Here is a 23299-nt window from a genome sequence, read left to right as displayed (position 1 = left end):
AGGGAAAATGAACTATGGTGAGTTTTGAGCTGAGACTAATTCTTCCAAGAAACAAAAATTGGGAGAAAAGAGAGACTCAAGTAGGAGAGAGACAAAGGCATTGTGATAATGACTGTGCATGGTAACAAGGATCTGGGCTACAGCTAATATGAGGGGGATGAAGTAGATGTTATAGGACATTTCAGAGAAAGAATTGATAAAACTCAGTCACTAACTTCTCCCTTGCACACATCAAAAGATGACTTTAAAGTTTGAAGCCTGAGAAAGTGGTGAGAAGAAGAGAGGAGTGAGCTGAAGCTGATTCCAGGAGGGACAGTATAGCAGATTTAATCAAAAGATGCTGAATTAAATGTGATGGAAATATCCTTTTGACAGAGCTATGAAGACTGGAGCCCAGGGGAAGATAATAAACCTTGAAGGCGTGAACATAGAGGTCATAGGCAATGCTGTAAAACTGCAGCAGCTCTCCAAAGGAGAGCATTTTAAAAGAAAGGATCCCTAAATTTAATAGCAGAATGAGTGGAAATAGCTATTAGAGGAACCAGGAGGATGCAGTCAAGGAGGAAGGAGAATCAGAATAAAGTGGTATCCAAAAGCCAAGTGAAAATAGAATATCAAGCAGGGATAGATCAAATCAGTGACAAATGCTACATAGAGTCAAGAAGAATAAAGTTTCACAATAAATTTACTAGAGTTTTCAATAAGGAGATAGTCAATGACCTTCAAAAGAACAGTTTCAGTGAGATACTGGAAATAAATACAGCTTGTCTGGTGCCAGAGCCCATGGGCTTAACCACTGTATTAGTACCACATCTTTATTGCTTGCCTAAGAGATATGGTCCAAGAAGAAATAGAAAGGGAGGGTGCTAGGTGTTCTTGAGAAAGGCTGAAAAAAATAGGAAGATGCCCCTACTCTGAATATGCCTCCTTCTCCTCCTTTACTAACCCCAGACCTAAAAATAAAAGGTGACTCAAGTGGCATCGTTCTTGAAATGTCACCTGAGAACCAGAGTGAGTCAGTGGAAGGGCAGGTAACCCAAATCCACCAAGAAAGGTGGGGTGTGGGAGCTGCCACTGGAAGGCTCAGGTGTGACTTGGCTATTTAAAGTCACAGTTTGAAAATGATCCATTCTCTTCTGCTGGCCCTAATGACCTGGCTGATACCACTGTCTTTAAAGATTAACTACTACACTTTGGAAGCCAGGTGGTTTTAGCCACAGCACAGAAGCTATTCCATGTGTGCAGGAAGTTTAAAGGAATGGTGATAAGCTCAAGAAGGGGCAAAAAGATTGTGGAAGGACTGGAGTGATGGAATGGGGTTGGAGGAGTCTGTACCTTTTGGCAGGTAAACAAATTTAGAGTAGGAGGATATTTTTCAATGATATTCCCAACTACTGTAACTGCAAAGAAAAGGTCTTATTCTGAGAAAACCAAATAACTAAACATAATATTTATTGGGTTAATCATGGAGAAATAGTCAAGTGAATTACAAGTTCTTTTTTTTTTTTTAGTCATTTATTTAATTAACAAAAGGAGAGAAAGAAAAACACATTCCAAAGTTAAAATGCTGATGAATGACAGAAAATTCACACTGAATCACCAGCTTCTATGTTGTATAATGTTGTCTTTATTTTCTTAACATCTTTATTGGAGTATAATTGCTTTACAATGTTGTGTTAACTTCTGCTGTATAACAAAGTGAATCAGCTATACATATACATATATCTCCATATACCCTCCCTCTTGCGTCTCCCTCCCACCCTCCCTATCCCACCCCTCTAGGTGGTCCCAAAGCACCGAGCTGATCTCCCTGTGCTATGGGTATGCAGCTACATCCCACTAGGTATCTGTTTTACATTTGGTAGTGTATATATATCCATGCCACTCTCTCACTTTGTCCCAGCTTACCCTTCCCCCTCCCCATGTCCTCAAGTCCATTCTCTACATCTGTGTCTTTATTCCTGTCCTGCTCCTAGGTTCTTCAGAACCATTTTTTTTTAAATTCCGTATATATGTGTTAGCCTACAGTATTTGTTTTCCTCTTTCTGACTTACTTCACTCTGTATGACAGACTCTAAGTCCATCCACCTCACTACAAATAACTCAATTTCGTTTCTTTTTATGGCTAACATTCCATTGTATATATGTGCCACATCTTCTTTATCCATTCATCTGTTGATGGACACTTAGGTTGCTTCCATGTCCTGGCTATTGTAAATAGAGCTGCAATGAACATTGTGGTACATATCTCTTTTTGAATTATGGTTTTCTCTGGGTATATGCCCAGTAGTGGGATGGCTGGATCATATGGTAATTCTATTTTTAGTTTTTTAAGGAACCTCCATACTGTTCTCCATAGTGGCTGTATCAATTTACATTTCCACCACAGTGCAAGAGTTCCCTTTTCTCCACACCCTTTCCAGCATTTGTTGTTTGTAGATTTTCTGATGATGCCCATTTTAATTGGTGTGAAGTCATACCTCACTGTAGTTTTGATTTATATTCTCTAATAATTAGTGATGTTGAGCAGCTTTTCATGTGCTTCTTGGCCATCTGTATGTCTTCTTTGGAGAAATGTCTATTTAGGTCTTCTGCCCATTTTTGGATTGGGTTACTTGTCTTTTTGATATTGAGCTGCATGAGCTGCTTGTATATTTTGGAGATTAATCCTGTCAGTTGCTTCATTTGCAAATATTCTCTCCCATTCTGAGGGTTGTCTTTTCATCTTGTTTATGGTTTCCTTTGCTGTGCAAAAGCTTTTACGTTTCATTAGGTGCCATTAATTTATTTTTGTCTTTATTTCCATTTCTCAAGGAGGTGGGTCAAAAAGAATCTTGCGGTGATTTATGTCATAGAGTGTTCTGCCTATGTTTTCCTCTAAGAGTTTTATAGTATCTGGCCTTACATTTAGGTGTTTAATCCATTTTGAGTTTATTTTTGTGTATGGTGTTAGGGAGTGTTCTAATTTCATTCTTTCACATGTAGCTCTCCAGTTTTCCCAGCACCACTTATTGAAGAGGCTGTCTTTTCTCCATTGTATATTCTTGCCTCCTTTATCAAAAATAAGGTGACCATATGTGCATGGGTTTATCTCTGGGCTTTTTATCCTGTCTTTGTTTTTGTTTTATCTATCCTGTTCCATTGATCTTCTTTTCTGTTTTTGTGCCAGTACCATACTGTCTTGATTACTGTAGCTTTGTAGTATAGCCTGAACTCAGCCTGATTCCTCCAGCTCCACTTTTCTTTCTCAAGATCTCTTTGGCTATTTGGGGTCTTTTGTGTTTCCATACAAATTGTGAAATTTTTTTGTTCTAGTTCTGTGAAAAATGCCATTGCTGTTTGATAGGGATTGCATTGAATCTGTAGATTGTTTTGGGTAGTATACTCATTTTCACAATGTTGATTCTTCCCATCCAAGAACATGGTATATCTCTCCATCTGTTTGTATCGTCTTTAATTTCTTTCATCACTGTCTTACAGTTTTCTGCCTAGAGGTCTTTTGTCTCCTTTGGTAGGTTTATTCCTAGATATTTTATTCTATTTGTTGCAATGGTAAATGGGAGTGTTTCCTCATTTCTCTTTCAGATTTTTCATCATTAGTGTATAGGAATGCAAGAGATTTCTGTGCATTAATTTTGTATCCTGCTACTTTACCTAATTCATTGATTAGCTCTAGTAGTTTTCTGGTAGCATCTTTAGGATTTCTATGTATAGTATCATGTCATCTGCAAACAGTGACAGTTTTACTACTTCTTTTCTGATTTGTATTCCTTTTTTTTTGGTGGGGGGTGGACCATGTTTTTTTGTTTGTTTTTTTTTTTAACATCTTTATTGGAGTGTAATTGCTTTACAATGGTGTATTCCTTTTATTTCTTTTTCTTCTCTGATTGCTGTGACTAAAACTTCCAAAACTATGTTGAATAATAGTAGTGAGAGTGGGCAACCTTGTCTTGTTCCTGATCTTAGTGGAAATGGTTTCAGTTTTTCACCATTGAGAATGATGTTGGCTGTGGGTTTATCATATATGGCCTGTAGTGTGTTGAGGTAGTTTCCCTCTATGCGTACATTCTGGAGAGTTTTTATCATAAATGGGTGTTGAATTTTGTCAAAAGCCTTTTCTGCATCTATTGAGATGATCATATGGTTTTTATCCTTCAGTTTGTTTATATGGTTTATCACACTGATTGATTTGTATATTGAAGAATCCTTGCATTCCTGGAATAAACCCCACTTGTCATGGTGTATGATCCTTTAAATGTGCTGCTAGATTCTGTTGTTAGTATTTTTTTTTTTTTTTTTTTTTTTTTTCCTTGCGTTATGCGGGCCTCTCACTGTTGTGGCCTCTCCCATTTGCGGAGCACAGGCTCCGGACGCGCAGGCTCAGCGGCCATGGCTCACGGGCCCAGCCGCTCCGCGGCATGTGGGATCCTCCCGAAATGGGGCACGAACCCGCGTCTCCTGCATCGGCAGGCGGACTCTCAAGCACTGCGCCACCAGGGAAGCCCTGTTTGTTAGTATTTTGTTGAGGATTTTTACATCTATGTTCATCAGTGATATTGGCCTGTAGTTTTCTTTTTTTGTGACATCTTTCTCTGGTGTTGGTATCAGGGTGATGGTGGCCTTGTAGAATGAGTTTGAGAGTGTTCCTCCCTCTGCTATATTTTGGAAGAGTTTGAGAAGGATAGATGTTAGCTCTTCTCTAAATATTTGATCACATTCACCTGTAGAGCCAACTGGTCCTGGGCTTTTGTTTGTTGGAAGATTTTTAATCACAGTTTCAATTTCATTACTTATGATTTGTGTGTTCATTTTTCTATTTCTTCCTGGTTCAGTCTTGGAAGGTTGTGCTTTTCTAAGAATTTGTCCATTTCTTCCAGGTTGTCCATTTTATTGGCATAGAGTTGCTTGTAGTGATCTCTCATGATCCTTTGTATTTCTGCAGTGTCAGTTGTTACTTCTCCTTTTTCATTTCTATTTCTGTTGGTTTGAGTCTTCTCCCTTTTTTTCTTGATGAGTCTGGCTTATAGTTTTATCAATTTTGTTTATCTTCTCAAAGAACCAGCTTTTAGTTTTATTGACCTTTGCTATTGTTTCTTTCATTTCTTTTTCATTTATTTGTGATCTGATCCCTTTGCTTTCTTTCCTTCTGCTGACTTTGAGGTTTTTTGTTTCTCTAATTGCTTTAGGTGTAAGGTTAGGTTGTTTATTTGAGATTTTTCTTGTTTCTGGAGGTAGGATTGTATTGCTATAAACTTCCCTCTTAGAACTGCTTTTGCTGCATCCCATAGGTTTTGGGTCGTCGTGTTTTCATTGTCATTTGTTTCCAGGTATTTTTTGATTTCCTCTTTGAGTTCTTCAGTGATCTCTTGGTTATTTAGTAGCGTATTGTTTACCTCCATGTGTTTGTATTTATTAATTTTTTTTATGGTAATTGATATCTACTCTCATAGTGTTGTGGTCGGAAAAGATACTTGATACAATTTCAATTTTCTTAAATTTACTAAGGCTTGATTTGTGACCCAAGATATGATCTATCCTGGAGAATGTTCCATGAGCACTTAAGAAGAAAGTTTATTCTGTTGTTTTGGGATGGAATGTTCTGTAAATATCAATTAAGTCCATCTTGTTTAATGTATCATTTAAAGCTTGTGTTTCCTTATTTATTTTCATGATCTGTCCATTGGTGAAAGTAGGGTGTTGAAGTCCCCTACTATGATTATGTTACTGTCGACTTCCCCTTTTATGGATGTTAGCATGTGCCTTATGTATTGAGGTGCTCCTATGTTGGGTGCATAAATATTTACAATTGTTATATCATCTTCTTGGATTGATCCCTTGATCATTATGTGGTGTTCTTCTTTGTCTCTTGTAATAGTCTTTATTTTAAAGTCTATTTTGTCAGATATGAGAATTGCTACTCCAGATTTCTTTTGATTTCCATTTGCATGGAATATCTTTTTCCATCCCCTCACTTTCAGTCTGTATGTGCCCCTAGGTCTTAAGTGAGTCTCCTGTAGACAGCATATATACAGGTCTTGTTTTTGTATCCATTCAGCCAGTCTGTGTCTTTTGGTTGGAGCATTTAATCCATTTGCATTTAAGGTAATTATCGACATGTATGTTCCTGTTACCATTTTCTTAATTGTTTTGGGTTTGTTTTTGTAGGTCTTTTCCTTCTCTTCTGTTTCCTGCCTAGAGAAGTTCCTTTAGCATTTGTTGTAGAGCTGGTTTCGTGGTGCTGACGTCTCTTAACTTTTGCTTGTCTGTAAAGGTTTTAATTTCTCCATCAAATCTGAATGAGATCCTGGCTGGGTAGGGTAATCTTGTTTGTAGGTTTTTCCCTTTCATCACTTTAAATATGTCATGCCACTCCTTTCTGGCTTGCAGAGTTTCTGCTGAAAGATCAGCTGTTAACCTTATGGGGCTTCCCATATATGTTATTTGTTGCTTTTCCCTTGCTGCTTTTAATATTTTTTCTTTGTATTTAATTTTTGATAGTTTGATTAATATGTGTCTTGGCATGTTTCTCCTTGGATTTTCCTGTATGAGACTCTCTACGCTTCCTGGACTTGCTTGACTATTTCCATTCCCATGTTACAGAACTTTTCAACTATAATCTCTTCAATATTTTCTCACTTTCTTTTTCTCTTCTTCTTCTGGAACCCCTATAATTTGAATATGTTGGTGCATTTAGTGTTGTCCCAGAGGTCTCTGAGACTGTCCTCAATTCTTTTCATTCTTTTTTCTTTATTCTGCTCTGCGGTAGTTATTTCCACTATTTTATCTTCCAAGTCACTTATCCGTTCTTCTGCCTCAGTTACTCTGCTACTGATTTCATTTTTAATTTCATTTATTGTGTTGTTCATCATTGTTTGTTTGCTCTTTAGTTCTTCTATGTCCTTGTTAAATGTTTCTTGTATTTTCTCCATTCTGTTTCCAAGATTTTTGATCATCTTTACTATCATTACTCTGAATTCTTTTTCAGGTAAACTGCCTATTTCCTCTTCATTTATTTGGTCTGGTGGGTTTTTACCTTGCTCCTTCATCTGCTGCGTGTTTCTCTGTCTTCTTATTTTGCTTACCTTATTGTGTTTGGGGTCTCCTTTTCACAGGCTGCATGTTCGTAGTTCCCATTGTTCTTGGTGTCTGCCCCCAGTGGGTGAGGCTGCTTCAGTGTCATGTGTATGCTTCCTGGTAGAGGGGACTGGTGTCTGTGTTCTGGTGGGTGGGGCTGGATCTTGTCTTTCTGGTGGGCAGGGCCACCAAATGCTAGGCAGCTCTGCCATCTCCCAACTGCTAGGAAGATCTTCCCCGCCTTTAACAGTCATCAAATCACTGCCCTCTCCACCACTGACCCCCAGCCCCTGCCCGACCACTCTCAAGACGTCTCCTATTTGATTCTTTCTGGCCACCTTTATTGCTGCCAATTAAACGTTCTTTCAGTAAAGGTTTATGAAGCCCCATCTATAGGAGTCACCAACAGTAAAATGGTAAGTAAGGAGAATAATCCAGCAGAGGAAACTATGCATAAATAGGCACTTTTATTAAAATGTGATAAGAGCTTTAATAAAAGGTGATTGATTTGTCAGAATGACCATCATCAAAAAGTCTACAAATAATAAATGCCTGAGAGGATGTGGAGAAAAGGGAACCCTCCTACACTGTCAGTCGCAATATAAATTGGTGCAGCCACTATGGAAAACAGTATGGAGTTTCCTTAAAAAACTAAAAACAGAGCTACCATATGATCCAGCAATCCCACTCCTGGGCATGTATCTGGAAAAGACAAAAACTCTAATTCAAAAAGATACGTGCACCCTAATGTTCATAGCAGCACTATTAAAATAGCCAAGGCATGGAAGCAACCTAAATGCTCATCGACACATGAATAGATGAAGAAGATGTGAGATATATACATATATATACACACACATATACAATGGGATATTACTCAGCCATAAAGAAGAATGAAATAATGCCATTTGCAGCAACATGGATGGACCAAAAGATTATCATACTAAGTGAAGTATGTCAGAAAGAGAAAGACAAGACAAAGAGGGAAGAGATATGGGAACATATGTATATGTATAACTGATTCACTCTGTTATAAAGCAGAGACTAACACACCATTGTAAAGCAATTATACCCCAATAAAGATTAAAAAAAAAGAGAGAGAGAAAGACAAATATCATATGGTATCACTTATATGTGGAATCTTAAAAAATGATACAAATGAACTTATTTACAAAACAGAAATAAACTCACAGACATAGAAAACAAATTTATGGTTATCAAAGGGAAAGGGAGGGGGGAGAGATAAATTAGGAATTTGGGAGTAACAGATACACACTACTATGTATAAAATAGATTTTAAAAAGTACCTACTGGGGCTTCCCTGGTGGCGCAGTGGTTGAGAGTCCGCCTGCCGATGCAGGGGACACGGGTTTGTGCCCCGGTCCGGGAAGATCCCACATGCCGTGCAGCGGCTGGGCCTGTGAGCCATGGCCGCTGGGCCTGCACGTCTGGAGCCTGTGCTCCACAACGGGAGAGGCCACAACAGTGAGAGACCCGCGTACCACAAAAAAAAAAAAAAAAAAAGTACCTACTCTATAGCACAGGAAACTGTAGTCAATATCTTATAATAAACTATAATGGGAAAGAACATGAAAAAGAACATATAAGATGTTACAGAAAAGCCCAAACAAATTTTTTGGCCAACCCAATATATATATATATATATATATATATATATATAAAACTGAATATATGTATATAAACTGAATCACTTTGCTGTACATGTGAAACATTGTATATCAACTATACATACTTCAATATAAAAAAATTTTAAAGGTAATGGAGCATATATAAAATATTAGGGGAACAAGGAAATCTTATTACTTGCCCACTATCTATGCACACTGAAGACATAAAACAATATTCCTTGAAGGAATACAGAGGTATTTCCTGCCCTTCAGAAATATATAATCTAAAGGACAGAATAAGTATGTAAGTGTTGACTTGTTATTAAAATCCAAGTAATGATGTGCTATGGGAAATACGATATTCCAGTATGTTATTTATAAGATGTTGCTGCATGTACCAGGCATGGCTATTAATAAACTTAGTCATTAAAAATTAACTGATGAGCAGAGCACTGAGTTACACAACTACAGCGGGCGCATCTTCATATTACTTACTCTGAGAATACCAGCTCACTGCACCTTAGAGCACCTACTAAGGGCTAGGTGCTGTACACTGACTGTATAATGTTAAACAAAAAGAGATTAACCCTGCTCCCTTACAACTTTTCTGAGGAAGAGACAGACATTTAAGAAATACATATTCAGGGCTTCCCTGGTGGTGCAGTGGGTTGAGAGTCCGCCTGCCGATGCAGGGGACACGGGTTCGTGCCCCGGTCCGGGAAGATCCCACATGCCGCGGAGCGTCTGGGCCCGTGAGCCATGGCCGCTGAGCCTGCGCGTCCGGAGCCTGTGCTCCGCAGCGGGAGAGGCCACAACAGTGAGAGGCCCACATACCGCAAAAAAGAAAGAAATACATATGCAAATAAATATATGACTAAAGTTGTGATAAATATTATGAAAGGAAAAGAACCATTTGCTATGGAAGAAATGTAATTTTTAAAGGGATCTGAAAGAATATCTCTCTACGAAGACCTGACATTCCCTCTGAGACCTGAAGGACACACAGAGGTTAACCAGGCAGAAAGGAATAACATGTCAGCAGAAGGCAGGAAAGAATTGGAGGAGCTTCAGGAGCTGAGAGGAGGAGCCGGGCTCCAGAAGGGAGGCTGAGGGACCAGAGGAGAGGGCTCAGCTCCGGCAGAGCCTTGTGGGCCAAGGAGGAGCTTGGGATTGAAGTTAAATGCAATAGCAAGTGACAGGAGGGTATTAGGTAGATGTTTCTCTGCTGAGACGAACAGATGGGAGCTGGCGAGCAAGACAGGTTATGAAGAAATGAGTGCATAGATGCTCAGCAAACAGATATCAAACTGAACGATTTATTTTCAGAGTGAAGATTTGAGTTCTGTTGTTTCTTTTCTATTTTCTAAACTTAATATAAATGTGTTCAGTTGGAAAATTTTAAATCCTTCCCGTGATTTGATCTTTGGTCCTGCCTAAAACAGGTATCTTTCAGTCAAGTGGTTAGCATATCTCTTAATGAGAAAAGTATATAAATCCATAAAACAAGAGTTGCTTTGGCTAATTATTTCCTCCAAGGTCTTTGAATGTTCAAGCTCACTTGAACCTCAGGCATTGTTTGGATTTTACTGCCATCTAGTGTCCCTAAACACATAAGTTTATTTTTCCTTATGAACAAGACTCTCCCCCCAAGCTGTGCAAATGAGCAAATATATATTCTCCAGAATGGGAGAATCTCTGTTTGGGTTTTATTTACATTGCATTTAAATCAATATAAAATAAGTCTGGGAGTAACAGAGCTCACTATCCTTACTATCCTTACTAACAGAATCTTACTATCCTCTCTCTTCTCTGTCCAATTATCTTATCTAGGGTTTCACTGATCCTTCTGATATACACCCCCAGTCTTCCTAAGGCTCTCATTGTGAGAATTCCTCATAAATTCTGACCAGTGTGCCTCCTGTACAAAAGTGTCTGGCCTTAGGGAGCACTTAGGAGTTGAAATCCTCTCCCTGACTCAAATGCAGAAGGGTTATGGCTGCTCAAGGACAAACATCTTTTCCTAAAATGCAAATACAACTTGGCAGCAGCCCTGTTGTCCCTCCACAGTGATTTCCACACAAAATTCAGGGCTCACTGGTCCCATGAGGCTACTGATTTTAGCATTAGTTTTAGCATCTGTTTTAGTCTGTTTTTACAAGGCTCAGAAAGCTCATTGGCCTAAAATATTGGGTTGGCCAAAACTTTCCTTCAGCTTTTAAGTAAAATTAAAAGACACATTTTTTTATTTTCACCAAGAACTTTATTGAACAACATATTCACCGTTTTGTTCCACTACCTTCTGCCACACTGATACAACAGATGTCCCAGTACAATCTAACAAAATTGTTTCAAATGAAGTTAAAGACAACTAAGCAGTACTAGAGCCATCTTACGGAAAAAACAAATGAACTTTTCGGCCAACACAGTATATTCTCAAGCTATTGCAGTTCAGTTTGGTTTGGTTTTCTTAATCAAAGTTTGGCAAAGAATTGGCCGTAATGAATACATTTTTCAGAACACAGGTGAGGATGTACGTGCGTTTGTGTAACACTCCTCCAAACATACCAGAACACGTTCTCTTGTCCACCACATCCTTCATGATAATTCTCTTTTTCTTCAAAGGTCCCAAGCCACTCGTTTCCGTTGGCATCAACCAGCTCCTTTTGACAAGCAGCAGACGTGGGCAATAGATAATGTCTATATCGGGGATGGCTGCACAGATATGTGCAGTGGCCATGGAAGATGCATCCAAGGAAACTGTGTGTAAGTAGGTTTTTTTTCTTCCTTTTACAGAAAGTTCCTGACTCACATTCCGGCCAGGAAATTTTTCTGAAACTGGTTTTTTAATCACTTCCAAGCTGCTTTAGGTTATATTGATAACATTTTTCCTGAAATCTGACCTTGAGCTAACTATGGAGTTTATGTCTATCTTTGTTCTTGCTTAGAGAGTAGGAACTGAACAATAGCTATCTTGTAGGGAGAAGGCTGAGTTATAATTGACTTGTTTTATTTTCTTCTGTGTTTCTGTGATATACCTGAGCCTTGAAAAAGACATTAGAAGAAGTTCAGGAGTTCAATATGTTCTGACTGAAAATAATACATCCTAAGTATTTTTCTCACTTAGGTCTGAATGTATGTAGTGATATGCCTTACTTGTGGTTTGAATGGTATTTCTGTGGTATTTGCATAAGGAAGTATATAAATGCCTGATCAATTTGCCAGGTGTATTTGATGGAGAGACCTACAATTTTACTCAGAGAGCCTTAGTATCTTTGGAAGGATCTAAATAAAGAGAGAGAGAGAGAGAGAGAAAGAGAGAGACAGTGTGTGTGTGTGTGTGTGTGTGTTGTGTACTATGGGGCTCTGTGCTTTATTTTCAAAGACTCTGCTGATCGATGGGGTACTATGAATGAAAATGCTGATAGAGAATTCAGTTCCTTCTCCACTAATCCCTGTACACCTGGGGAGGCTTTCCTTTGATTAATGATTCTAGCCCATATCCAGCATGACCTCTGAGATCCCAGAGCCTCCCAGTCCTATATTCATATTTCCTCCAACACTGAACAGGGAATTCACTTCTGTGGTCAAAGATGGCAGATACTATCCGAAGTACCCTCTGCTATTTGGAACATGGCCTCTTGGATTCCTGATTGGCTCAAAGCCTCTATTAAAAAGACCAGTTTCATGAATTATTAGGACCAACCAGTTTACTTTGGTAGCTGCAATTACTTATCAGCCATCCAGAGCTGTGTCATGCAGGGACAGGGCTTTAGTAAATTCTTTCAAATTGCTTCTCTCTCCACCTGTAAGCCCAAGTCACTACTTTAGGAAAGCCTAGAGGCAGTTAATTCACAGTTTATTTCTAACCTAAAGCACTGTTAAGGAGAGCAGGTGAATTCCAGCAAGCTCTGTGAAGATAACTAACCTTTCATCATCTTGGACTAGGAAAAGGAGTTGGCTTCGCTAATTTGAGAGAACACTTGCAGGGGCTTTGTTTGATGTTGACTTTTCTTTTCTCTTTCTCCACTCCCAGCTGTGATGAGCAGTGGGGTGGCCTGTACTGTGATGAGCCCCAGACCTCCCTTCCAACCCAACTCAAAGACAACTTCAATCGGGCCCCATCCAACCAGAACTGGCTGACTGTGAATGGAGGGAAATTAAGTACTGTGTGTGGAGCTGTGGCTTCGGGAATGGCTCTCCATTTCAGTGGGGTTAGTGTTTGGCTACTGTTTATTCATTTCTGCATCCTCTGAGTTCCCCCCAAAAAAGTCGAGTCTCTTTTGAAGTTTAATTGGCAAATCAAGATGCGGAGTTAGGCCATCTAAATGCACAACCCTGATGTGAACTCACAACTTTCTACAAATCCGAAAATGCTAATTATTTTCAACACTTTCCTATCACAAATCAGCTGTGACAATTTAATTATGCAGGGTAGTGTCAGCACAGCCATATTTAAGTACACATTTAAAAAGGACTTAAATGAATTTCCACCCTGGGATAGAGAGCTTGCACAATGTGTGAGGGTCTTCCACCTGAATGATGCTCTAATTGAAAATTCCTGAGCTTGCAACAGATTTGGGATTTAGGGAGCCAAAAATCTGGAAAATGAGCTTCAGTTTCCTGAATTTATTAACAATAATTAATCCCTTATGTAAATTATCCAAGAAAGAGTAATTGTTAGTAATTACTAAACATGTGTATTTATAGCAGATTATTTTGTGAATGATAGCAGCAATGTTAGCAAATTGCTTTGAGAAATTTTATAGCCATTATGCATTGCTGCCAAAGATGACTTGTTTAAAAGTAGAATTTCTCCAATACTATAATTAAATACCCTTTACAGGCAATTTAATTTTTAAAAATTACAAATTCACTATCAGTTCTTTACTGCCCTACCACATCCTACCTTAGAGTTTACGTTTGTGCCAATGAAATATACTAGTATTTTAGCCCAAGAGTAGCAAGAGGACATACATTATGTTGGATTTTTATAATCATCAACAGTTAAGAATGCAGTGTTTCATGAAAGAATGCTCAACATTATTAATCATTAGAGAAGTGCAAATCAAAACTACAATGAGATATCATCTCACACCAGTCAGAATGGCCATCATCAAAAAATCTAGAAACAATAAATGCTGGAGAGGGTGTGGAGAAAAGGGAACCCTCTTGCACTGCTGGTGGGAATGTGAATTGGTACAGCCACTATGGAGAACAGTATGGAGGTTCCTTAAAAAACTAAAAATAGAACTACCATATGACCCAGCAGTCCCACTACTGGGCATATACCCTGAGAAAACCATAATTCAAAAAGAGTCATATAGCACAATGTTCACTGCAGCTCTATTTACAATAGCCAGGAGATGGAAACAACCTGTCCATCATCGGATGAATGGATAAAGAAGATGTGGCACATATATACAATGGGATATTACTCAGCCGTAAAAAGAAACGAAACTGAGTTATTTGCAGTGAGGTGGATGGACCTAGAGTCTGTCACACAGAGTGAAGTAAGTCAGGAAGAGAAAAACAAATACCGTATGCTAACACATATATATGAAATCTAAGAAAAATAAAAGGTCATGAAGAACCTAGGGGCAAGACGGGAATAAAGACACAGACCTACTAGAGAATGGACTTGAGGATACGGGGAGGGGGAAGGGTAAGCTGGGACGAAGTGAGAGAGTGGCATGGACATATATACACTACCAAATGTAAAATAGATAGCTAGTGGGAAGCAGCCGCATGGCACAGGGAGATCAGCTTAGTGCTTTGTGACCACCTAGAGGGGTGGGATAGGGAGGGTGGGAGGGAGGGAGACACAAGAGGGAACAGATATGGGAACATATATATATGTATAACTGATTCACTTTGTTATAAAGCAGAAACTAACACACCATTGTAAAGCATTTATGCTCCAATAAAGATGTTAAAAAAAAAAAAGAATGCAGTGTTTACAGTACTCCTCCTAGCTTAGATGGAACTCTAAGAGGCCTAGTTTTCTTCATAGGTTCAACTAAGAAATAACTATGTTAATGAATTAATATAGAAAACATTAAAATCAACTATAAAAGTTTAAAAAGCTTACAATTAATATTGCTAATTATAATTAAGTTGTATTACATTTTTGGACATCATTTTTAAATTTCATATTAAAATAGTCATCTCAGTGTACTATTTTGTTAATAGCTGATACCTTTTTAAAAATCTAAAAGATATCTATAAATAGCTAGAAATAATTTAATAAAAATATAGAATAGTTATTTAATTTCAGCTCTCCTATTTGCTTAGAAGAAAATAGAAGAGAATCTCTTTAGAATACATTGCCGTTTGTAAGTAAATTCTAATACTGAAATTTCCAAGTTCAGCATATATTTGCTGTGTACCTACTGTATGCTAAAGGCCATACTAGGAGTTAGTATAATAGGAGAGATAAGAAAATCATTATTGCAATACTGTGTGACTTGTATTGCAAAAGAAAGGATGGAAGCCAGAGAATACCTAGAACCTGTAATGATGATTCCTTATCACCGTGTTGTTGCATTCTGCTTCTTTTCCTTAGGGTTGCAGTCGGCTGTTGGTCACAGTGGATCTAAACCTCACTAATTCTGAGTTTATCCAATTTTACTTCATGTATGGATGCCTGATCACACCAAACAACCGTAACCAAGGTGTTCTCTTGGAATATTCTGTCAATGGAGGCATTACCTGGAACCTGCTAATGGAAATCTTCTATGACCAGTACAGTAAACCTGGGTTTGTATTCTATTTTATCTCTTATAACTAGTATGTTGAGCAAAGGTGCTTAGTAAGACCTGCCAGCAATCCATCACAGGGACCACAGGGGACCTGGACCACACTCACCAGTAGAGGATGCCTCAGAGACCAACACGAAGACAAGGTTTCTGAGCTAAACAGCTGGTTTGGGGTTTTTATTTCAAAAAAAACTAGTTTGTGAGTCCGTAAATAAGATAAAATACACAATCACAATGCCAGTAATGAATAGATCCACTGTAAAAACTCATATAAATTAATGAATATATGATAATTAATTTCAACAGCATTTTGGGAAAGTGGAAACAGAAAAGTAATTTATTTGTTTGTTTATATAATGTTCACTCCATTTTAGAGAATTGGGGGCTAGAAAATAAACACAAAATGTAAATATCCTTAGGAAGCCTAGAGTCTATTTATTTATTTTTTTTTTTTCTTGCGTTATGCGGGCCTCTCACTGTCGCGGCCTCTCCCATTTGCGGAGCACAGGCTCCGGACGCGCAGGCTCAGCGGCCATGGCTCACGGGCCCAGCCGCTCCGCGGCACGTGGGATCCTCCCGAAACGGGGCACGACCCCGCGTCTCCTGCATCGGCAGGCGGACTCTCAAGCACTGCGCCACCAGGGAAGCCCTAGAGTCTATTTTTAAATTCCTTTTTGAAAAACCCTGAAGAAACACAATGTATGGGTCATTTTTAAGAATATACTCTTGAAGGGCAAAAAACAATTGTGGCTGATTAGAAAAGTCCAAAGGTTGTTAAAAAGGAAAAGAGCATATTTATTAAAGGAGGAGGAGGAGAATAGGGAAGAGGAAGGTGATATAGGAGAGAAAGAGAGAAGGAGAGAAGGTTGCAGGAGAGTAGAGCAGAGGGGAGGGGAGGAGTGATTGCAGCCCAGTCAAGAAACAGAATAAATAAAAGGAGAAACATAGATAATCTCAGTGCACGGCAAACCAGGTACAAGCTAAAAATTATGTAAAATAAAAACAATCAAGAATCTTGTAAATGATAATTTAAATTCAGCGTATCAGTCAAGAATATGTTCAGGGCTTCCCTGGTGGCGCAGTGGTTGAGAGTCCGCCTGCCGATGCAGGGGACACGGGTTCGTGCCCCGGTCCGGGAAGATCCCACATGCCGCGGGGCGGCTGGGCCCGTGAGCCATGGCCGCTGAGCCTGCGCGTCCGGAGCATGTGCTCCGCAACGGGAGAGGCCATGACAGTGAGAGGCCCGCGTACCGCAAAAGAAAACAAAAACAAAAAGAATATGTTCAGCTGTGAATTACAGAAAACCTAAAATAACTTAAAAGGTGTTTTTTCCTCTCTTATGTAAGTTAGATCCAGAAGGAAGTAACCCAGAGCTGCTACAGCGGCTCCACCGGGACCAGAGACCCAGGTTCCTTCTAACTGGTACTTCTGCCACATTCAACGCTTTGGTCTGAGAGGACCCGCATTCCAGCCTGCAGGCAGGAGGATGGGGCAAGAACAGTGTGCTGTCTCTCTTTAAGGAGACTTCCTAACAGTTGTCCACACTTCCTTTCACATTCTAATAGCCAGAACTTAGTCACAGAGACACACCCAGGTGCAAGGCAGTCTGGACACGGTGTCTTTATTCTGGGTGATTATTCGCCTCGCTAAAAAGATAGGCTCCTAATATGAAGGGAGAATGGGGAATATGGCAATTGAGGAAATGCCAGCAGTCTCTGCCATAAGCAAAAGTTTTAAATACTGCACTTGCATTAAAGTTGGACACCAATAAAGGATTCCAGATAGAAACTAAGTGGTACACAGTGTAATAGTGCAAAAAAAAACGTGCTCACCTATTAGTAGGAGATAGTAGGCAAGGCAAGTAAACTGTTTATGGAGAAAGTTATAATGACTCTCACATATGAGTTCCTGAACACTTTAACAGCATAATATACAGGGAGAAGGAAGTTATGTTTCTGTAGGGTAAAAGCATAACTGTCTAATCCACTTTAGCTCTCTGAAGGAGAAACAAATTCACCAAGGTAGGAACAGTGGTCATAATTTATTTACACTTTTCAGCAGCCTTGAATAAATTTCCACTCCAAAGGTTTTCAAAATGTGGTCAAGGATTTATCAGGAAAGAGAAATGAAGATAAAAGATTGTTGCTCTGGATAAAGAAGTGTGATTGTGTGTCCCTCCAGGAACGGATAGATTTCTGATGTTATTTAATACTTTTTAAAATGTTAATTAAACATGCCAATTCAAAGGAGAAAAATTATAGAAAGATCTTACAAGGTGAGCATACAAAAAAAGAGGGAAGGGAGGGGCACAGGTGAGCTTCAAACCTGAGATGCATGAGGAAATTAATTTTGGAAAAGATTATTTGCCTAAAGACTCATGGTCTCCAAACTGACAGTTACTACACAGCTGAGGGTCTGGGATTCACAATCTACACTTCCCTTCCCTAAGACCAAGATCCACTGAGTTATCAAGCCCAAAGGGTGCACAAAATGATGGACATAATCAAAAAAAGATTTAAGGGACTTCGCTGGTGGTCCAGTGGCTAAGACTCTGCACTCCCAATGCAGGGGGCCCAGGTTCAATCCCTGGTCAGGGAACTAGATCCCACATGCCACAACTAAGAGTCCACATGCCACAACTAAAGATCCTGCATGCTGTGACTAAGACCCAGAGCAGCCAAATAAATAAAATAAATAAATAACTATATTTTTTAAAGTATTTAAAATCCAAGTACTGGAAATCCAACTAATAACATCCTAGCCTTTAATGGATTTTGATTGCCCCTCATCTGGAATACTTCCTACTCTTCTGGTCATTATACTTCAAGGAAGACATCAAAGAGAGAAGAAGAAGGGAACATAAAATCAACAAGGAGCTAGTATGTAGGCAAAACTAAAATAACAAAACCTGTTCCATGTGAAAGACGAAAACCCAGGGGTCATATTGAAGCCCTCAGCTTAAGGGGTCTTCCCAGGATGAAGTGCAGTGCTAACACGCAGAGGCAGCCCTGGAATGTAAAGGGAGGTAGATTAGCATGGATTAAAAAGATGAGACTTTATGAGAGAGTAAACCTCAGGAAATTATTTTCCCCAACAGACTTTATGAGTTGTGAATATCATTTCGAAGGGGTTTGATATCTTCCTGAGGTTTAAATGCATCATTGTGATTAAGGGGTATTTCCGACCTTATTTGTAGCTGGTTAAGATTCATGTTGGAGGGTGGAGCCATGTGTTTCCATGTCTGTCTTCGGTGATTGAGTCAGGGGCAGCCTGCTCGGCTTGCTAGCCCATGGTTCTCACTCAGCATTTCTAAGTATAATGTTTTCAATAAAGCATAAAGTCGATGTCAAACCAGGCAACTGATGAAGTAATTACATATACCCTGGTACTCTCAGGCTGAGAACCCAAATGTCCTGACACAATCTAGTGTCCAAATTCCAAGCGAATTTCTGGTACACATGGGAGTGGAATAAAATCAAGGTGGCAGGGGAAGGAAGCAGATGAAACCAACCCCTGAGTGGCAGAAAAAAAGTCAGCATTGGTTTATGTCTACCAATGTGCATATACCCTATGCCTACGGATCTGGAGGGTCTCTAGGCAAGCAGAAAACTGTAGGGTCCCTCTCAGTTCTGCCCAGGGACAGTTAGAGCAAGGGGGTAGTTCCAGGATGCTTGAATTTGTTCACATTCTGTTTTCCCAATTTAGTGATTTGTGAGACTTTGTAAAATTAAGACAGTGGTTTTTAAAAACGATTTTAACTAACGTCCTCTCCTCATCCTCCATGTGACATGTAATATCTTATCTCTGGTTGCATCTTCCTCGCATGAGATATTTGACAAGACTTCCCCCCACCTCCCCAACCATCATTTTCTTCAGATTCGTGAACATCCTTCTCCCCTCTGATGCTAAAGAGATTGCTACTCGTTTCCGCTGGTGGCAGCCGAGACACGACGGCCTGGATCAGAACGACTGGGCCATTGACAACGTCCTCATCTCGGGGTCTGCAGACCAGAGGACCGTCATGCTGGACACCTTCAGCAGCGCCCCAGTGCCCCAGCATGAGCGTTCACCCTCGGACGCTGGCCCTGTGGGAAGAATTGCTTTTGACATGTTTATGGAGGACAAAACTGCAGGTAAATTTTTCACTGATACTAAATGAAAATCCATTTGGGTATTTTCCAAAAAGTGGAATGTGGAACCTTTTACAGATTCTCAAGTGGTACAGAAACAGTGAAAAGGGTGTCGCCCTTTTGCTTCTCTCAACCCTCCTGGTTTACATTGTAACTAAATCTTTTCTTTCAGTTAAGCCAGCAAGTTTGTTTTAACAAATAGCATTCAATAATTTTAGTAACAGGGTAATTTTCTTTTTAAAAATTTTCATTTCTATGTTTCTTGTTTTTTATTTTGGTTAGAAAGCCAACATTTTTTGGACATTTGTTTTATTCTCCAAGGAGAAGTGTTTTGTTTTGCTGCATGTCAGACACGTTTGTGATGGTATTTCATGTTTTCAGAAGTGTCCAAGGTCATGCTTGTTATTCTTCATTCCTGATAGGAGTATCACAGTGCCCCAGTGAACTAACTGTCAAGGATCTCTCCATGCTGTTCTTATTTTTAACAACTTCTTTTCATTTTGTGACACTATTCTGGTCACCTTTTTTTAAGTGGTGTCGTATATTAAGGATATGGCTTTGTCATGCCACATACTTGGTTATACTACATAAAACATGGTATCTTCAGGTGAAGTGGTGATGTTTAATTACACATATCGTATCAACACTGCAAGTGCTATCGAACAGATACACTGTACCGCTATAGATTCATCAGACAGTGGGACTGTGCCATATCCAACTCTGCACTAGCCTCTTGCATAGAAAGGACAATCTGGTTGTATTTTACAATAATAAGACTGATAAGAACCTTCTGGAGGAATGAAATCTATGCTGAAGACAGTTGAAATGTGAGGAATTTTAATAACTTAAAATACTTAATTATTAGTGTTTTATTTTAAAAGCAACACATGTTCAAAGTATGAAATTAAGAAAATACAGAAAATCATGAAGATGAAAATGAAAATCACCCAGAGGATAACCATCATCAATATTTTGATATTTTTCTTAGAGTCTTTTATTCTATGCCTCTATATAATTGGGTTTTTTTGTTTGTTTTTCTTTTTGCTGTACGTGGGCCTCTCACTGTTGTGGCCTCTCCCGTTGCGGAGCACAGGCTCCGGACGTGAAGGCTCAGCAGCTCCGCAGCATGTGGGATCTTCCCGGACCGGGGCACAAACTCGTGTCCCCTGCATCGGCAGGCAGACTCTCAACCACTGCACCACCAGGGAAGCCCTATAATCGTATTTTTAACAAAATTATAATCTTAAATTATACATGTTTGTAGCCTGCTTTTTTCATTTAGAATTAAATCCTTACCATTTCCTCTTGTCCTTAAGTATCTTTGAAAATATAATTTTAATAGCTGTATAATATTCTGTTATAATTTTTATCATTTTAACATTGAATATTTAGATTAATTATTCTTATTAATTTATTTATTAGTATTTCACATGGCACAGTGGTATAACTGCAGCTATTTAATAAAAATCACCCTTTTAAATAGAAAAAGCTTAAAATATTCTTCACCACTACCAAGTAGTCTTACTCTTTCAAGAAGGTTATTGAGAAGACTTACATAGATCTGATTCAGAACTTTACTAAAGTACTCATTTATTTTCCCCTATGTAATGGTTTACATAAGTGAGTTTATGATTAGAGAATAATTTTAGTACAACTTCTGTACGAATAAAAGCAAATACGTATTTTTCAAGTACCTAAAATAGTGATTTTTACTTTAGACTAATTCTTGATGTACAATTAAGCTCCTGCTTGTCTTGCAAAGACAGTGCTCCTAGAAAGTGTAATAGCTACTTATATAAGTAGTTTATTATATTGTGGAAGAGATTGGTGTTAGCTGATTAATGTAAGCCCTTTTTCATCAGAATTGCACAGTTCTAGCATAAAATAAAATATGTACCCCAGAATAAACTCAGGGTATTCTTATTAGAATTCAAATTTCTGTGCCTTTTGATTCTTGAGTCCTGTATCTGTGCTATAGGACTAAATGTAGCTCCAAATCCCATGGAATGAAAACTTAACAGATAATGGCATTGTGGTAGCCATTTGAGTCTTGGAGATAAACTGCTTGTTCTACAGACATATGTTATGCTCAGACAAAATCAAAAAGACACAACACTAGTGAAGGCCCAATTCCAATTAAATTGTTTGGTCTCTTCTCTGACTCTTCTGAGGCCAGCCAACTCTGTGATTTGCACAGTAACCCAAGCCTCCAGTTGCACCCATTCGTCTTCACTGTGAATGCTGGAGCTAACCAGGAAACTGCCAGAGAAACGATGGACCTATGAAATCAAAGTGTATCATGAATTAGATGAAATTTACAGATATGTTTAATTTCTAACCTTTCTGGGATAAAATCATTATGTTAAAACACCTCTTCTGGGCTTCCTTGGTGTTGCAGTGGTTGGGAATCCGCCTGCCAATGCAGTGGACACGGGTTCATGCCCTGGTCCGGGAGGATCCCACATGCCGTGGAGCAACTAAGCCCGTGCACCAAGGCTGCTGAGCCCGCGTGCCACAACTGCTGCAGCCCACGTGCCTAGAGCCTGTGCTCCGCGGCAGGGGAAGCCACTGCAATGAGAGGCCCGTGCTCCGCAACGGAGAGTAGCCTCTGCTCACCGCAACTAGAGAAAGCCCGCGCCCAGCAGCGAAGACCCAACACAGCCAAAAATAAATTAATTAAATAAATAAATTTATTAAGAAAAAAAAAACCTCTTCCGAAAGGGAAAGGGAATTGTGACGGACACGAGTGTGTGCACACGCACACGTGTGTGTGTGTGTGTGTGTGTGTGTGTGTGTGTTTGAGACAGAGGGACAATAGGATTATTCTGCACTGATCAGATCATAACCTTGCTGCTTAAATTTTCCTTAGACTCCTAGAAGCTTTTTTAAAAAAATCACTTTAGGGCTTCCCTGGTGGCACAGTGGGAGAGAGTCTGCCTGCCGATGTAGGGGACACGGGTTCGTGCCCCGGTCTGGGAAGATCCCACATGCCGCAGAGCAGCTGGGCCCATGAGCCATGGCCGCTGAGCCTGCGCGTCTGGAGCCAGTGCTCCCCAACGGGAGAGGCCACAACAGTGAGAGGCCCGCGTACCGCCAAAAAAAAAAAAAAAAAAAAAAAATCACTTTATTGAGGTATAATTGATGTACAAAAAACTTTAGATATTTAATGTATACAATTTGATGAGTTTGGAAGTAAGTGTTCACCCATGAAACCGTCACCACAATAAAGGCCATAATTTATCAATCACCTCCATAAGTTTCCTCCTGCCCCCCTCTTTTTTAATATTGATTTTTCTGTTATGGTAAAAGCACTTAACATTAAGATCTCTCTTAGCAAATTTTTAAGTATGAAATGCAGAATTGTTAACTGTAGGCCCCATGTTGTACAGTAGATCTCCTGAACTTATTCAGCCTTGCGTTACTGAAACTTTGTGCCCTTTGACTGACAAGTCCCCATTTCCCCCTTCCACTATTCTACTCTCTGGTTCTATGAGTTTTACTATTACAATTTTTTTAATTGCCCAGAAGGTACTACCAAAATTTGAATAGAAATAGCTAACTCACTTGGCTATCATGTTACTAAAAATCTTCCTCTATCATGTTACTAAAAATCTTCCTCCTTCTTTAGATTCTGCCTAAAAAGTTAAACACCTGTCAGAAAAAAGAAATGGGTATACATTTTCCTTTGCTTTTCATCTGTAACACATACAAT

The 23299-nt window shown here is 39.3% G+C and overlaps 1 protein-coding gene and 1 non-coding gene across 3 annotated transcripts in view; both read left to right on the top strand.

Moving 5' to 3' along the window:
• RELN (reelin) overlaps positions 1–23299 on the top strand; it is a 519560-nt gene that overhangs the window by 467504 nt on the left and 28757 nt on the right. For both annotated transcript variants that reach the window (XM_007467058.1, XM_007467059.1), the window contains exons 47-50: positions 11325–11465; positions 12736–12913; positions 15265–15458; positions 19334–19590. In XM_007467058.1, coding sequence (XP_007467120.1) covers positions 11325–11465; positions 12736–12913; positions 15265–15458; positions 19334–19590 — 770 coding nt within the window. The remainder of the gene's footprint in view (positions 1–11324; positions 11466–12735; positions 12914–15264; positions 15459–19333; positions 19591–23299) is intronic.
• TRNAG-CCC (transfer RNA glycine (anticodon CCC)) lies at positions 17983–18055 on the top strand. The gene has a single exon. It is a non-coding gene; the product is annotated as a tRNA-Gly (tRNA).

The sequence above is a fragment of the Lipotes vexillifer genome, unplaced genomic scaffold (genome assembly GCF_000442215.2).
Source record: "Lipotes vexillifer unplaced genomic scaffold, Lipotes_vexillifer_v1.1 scaffold450, whole genome shotgun sequence".
Classification (NCBI taxonomy): Eukaryota; Metazoa; Chordata; class Mammalia; order Artiodactyla; family Lipotidae; genus Lipotes; species Lipotes vexillifer.
The sequence above is the reverse complement of the archived record's forward strand: the minus strand, read 5'-3'. Positions and strand labels throughout refer to the sequence as shown.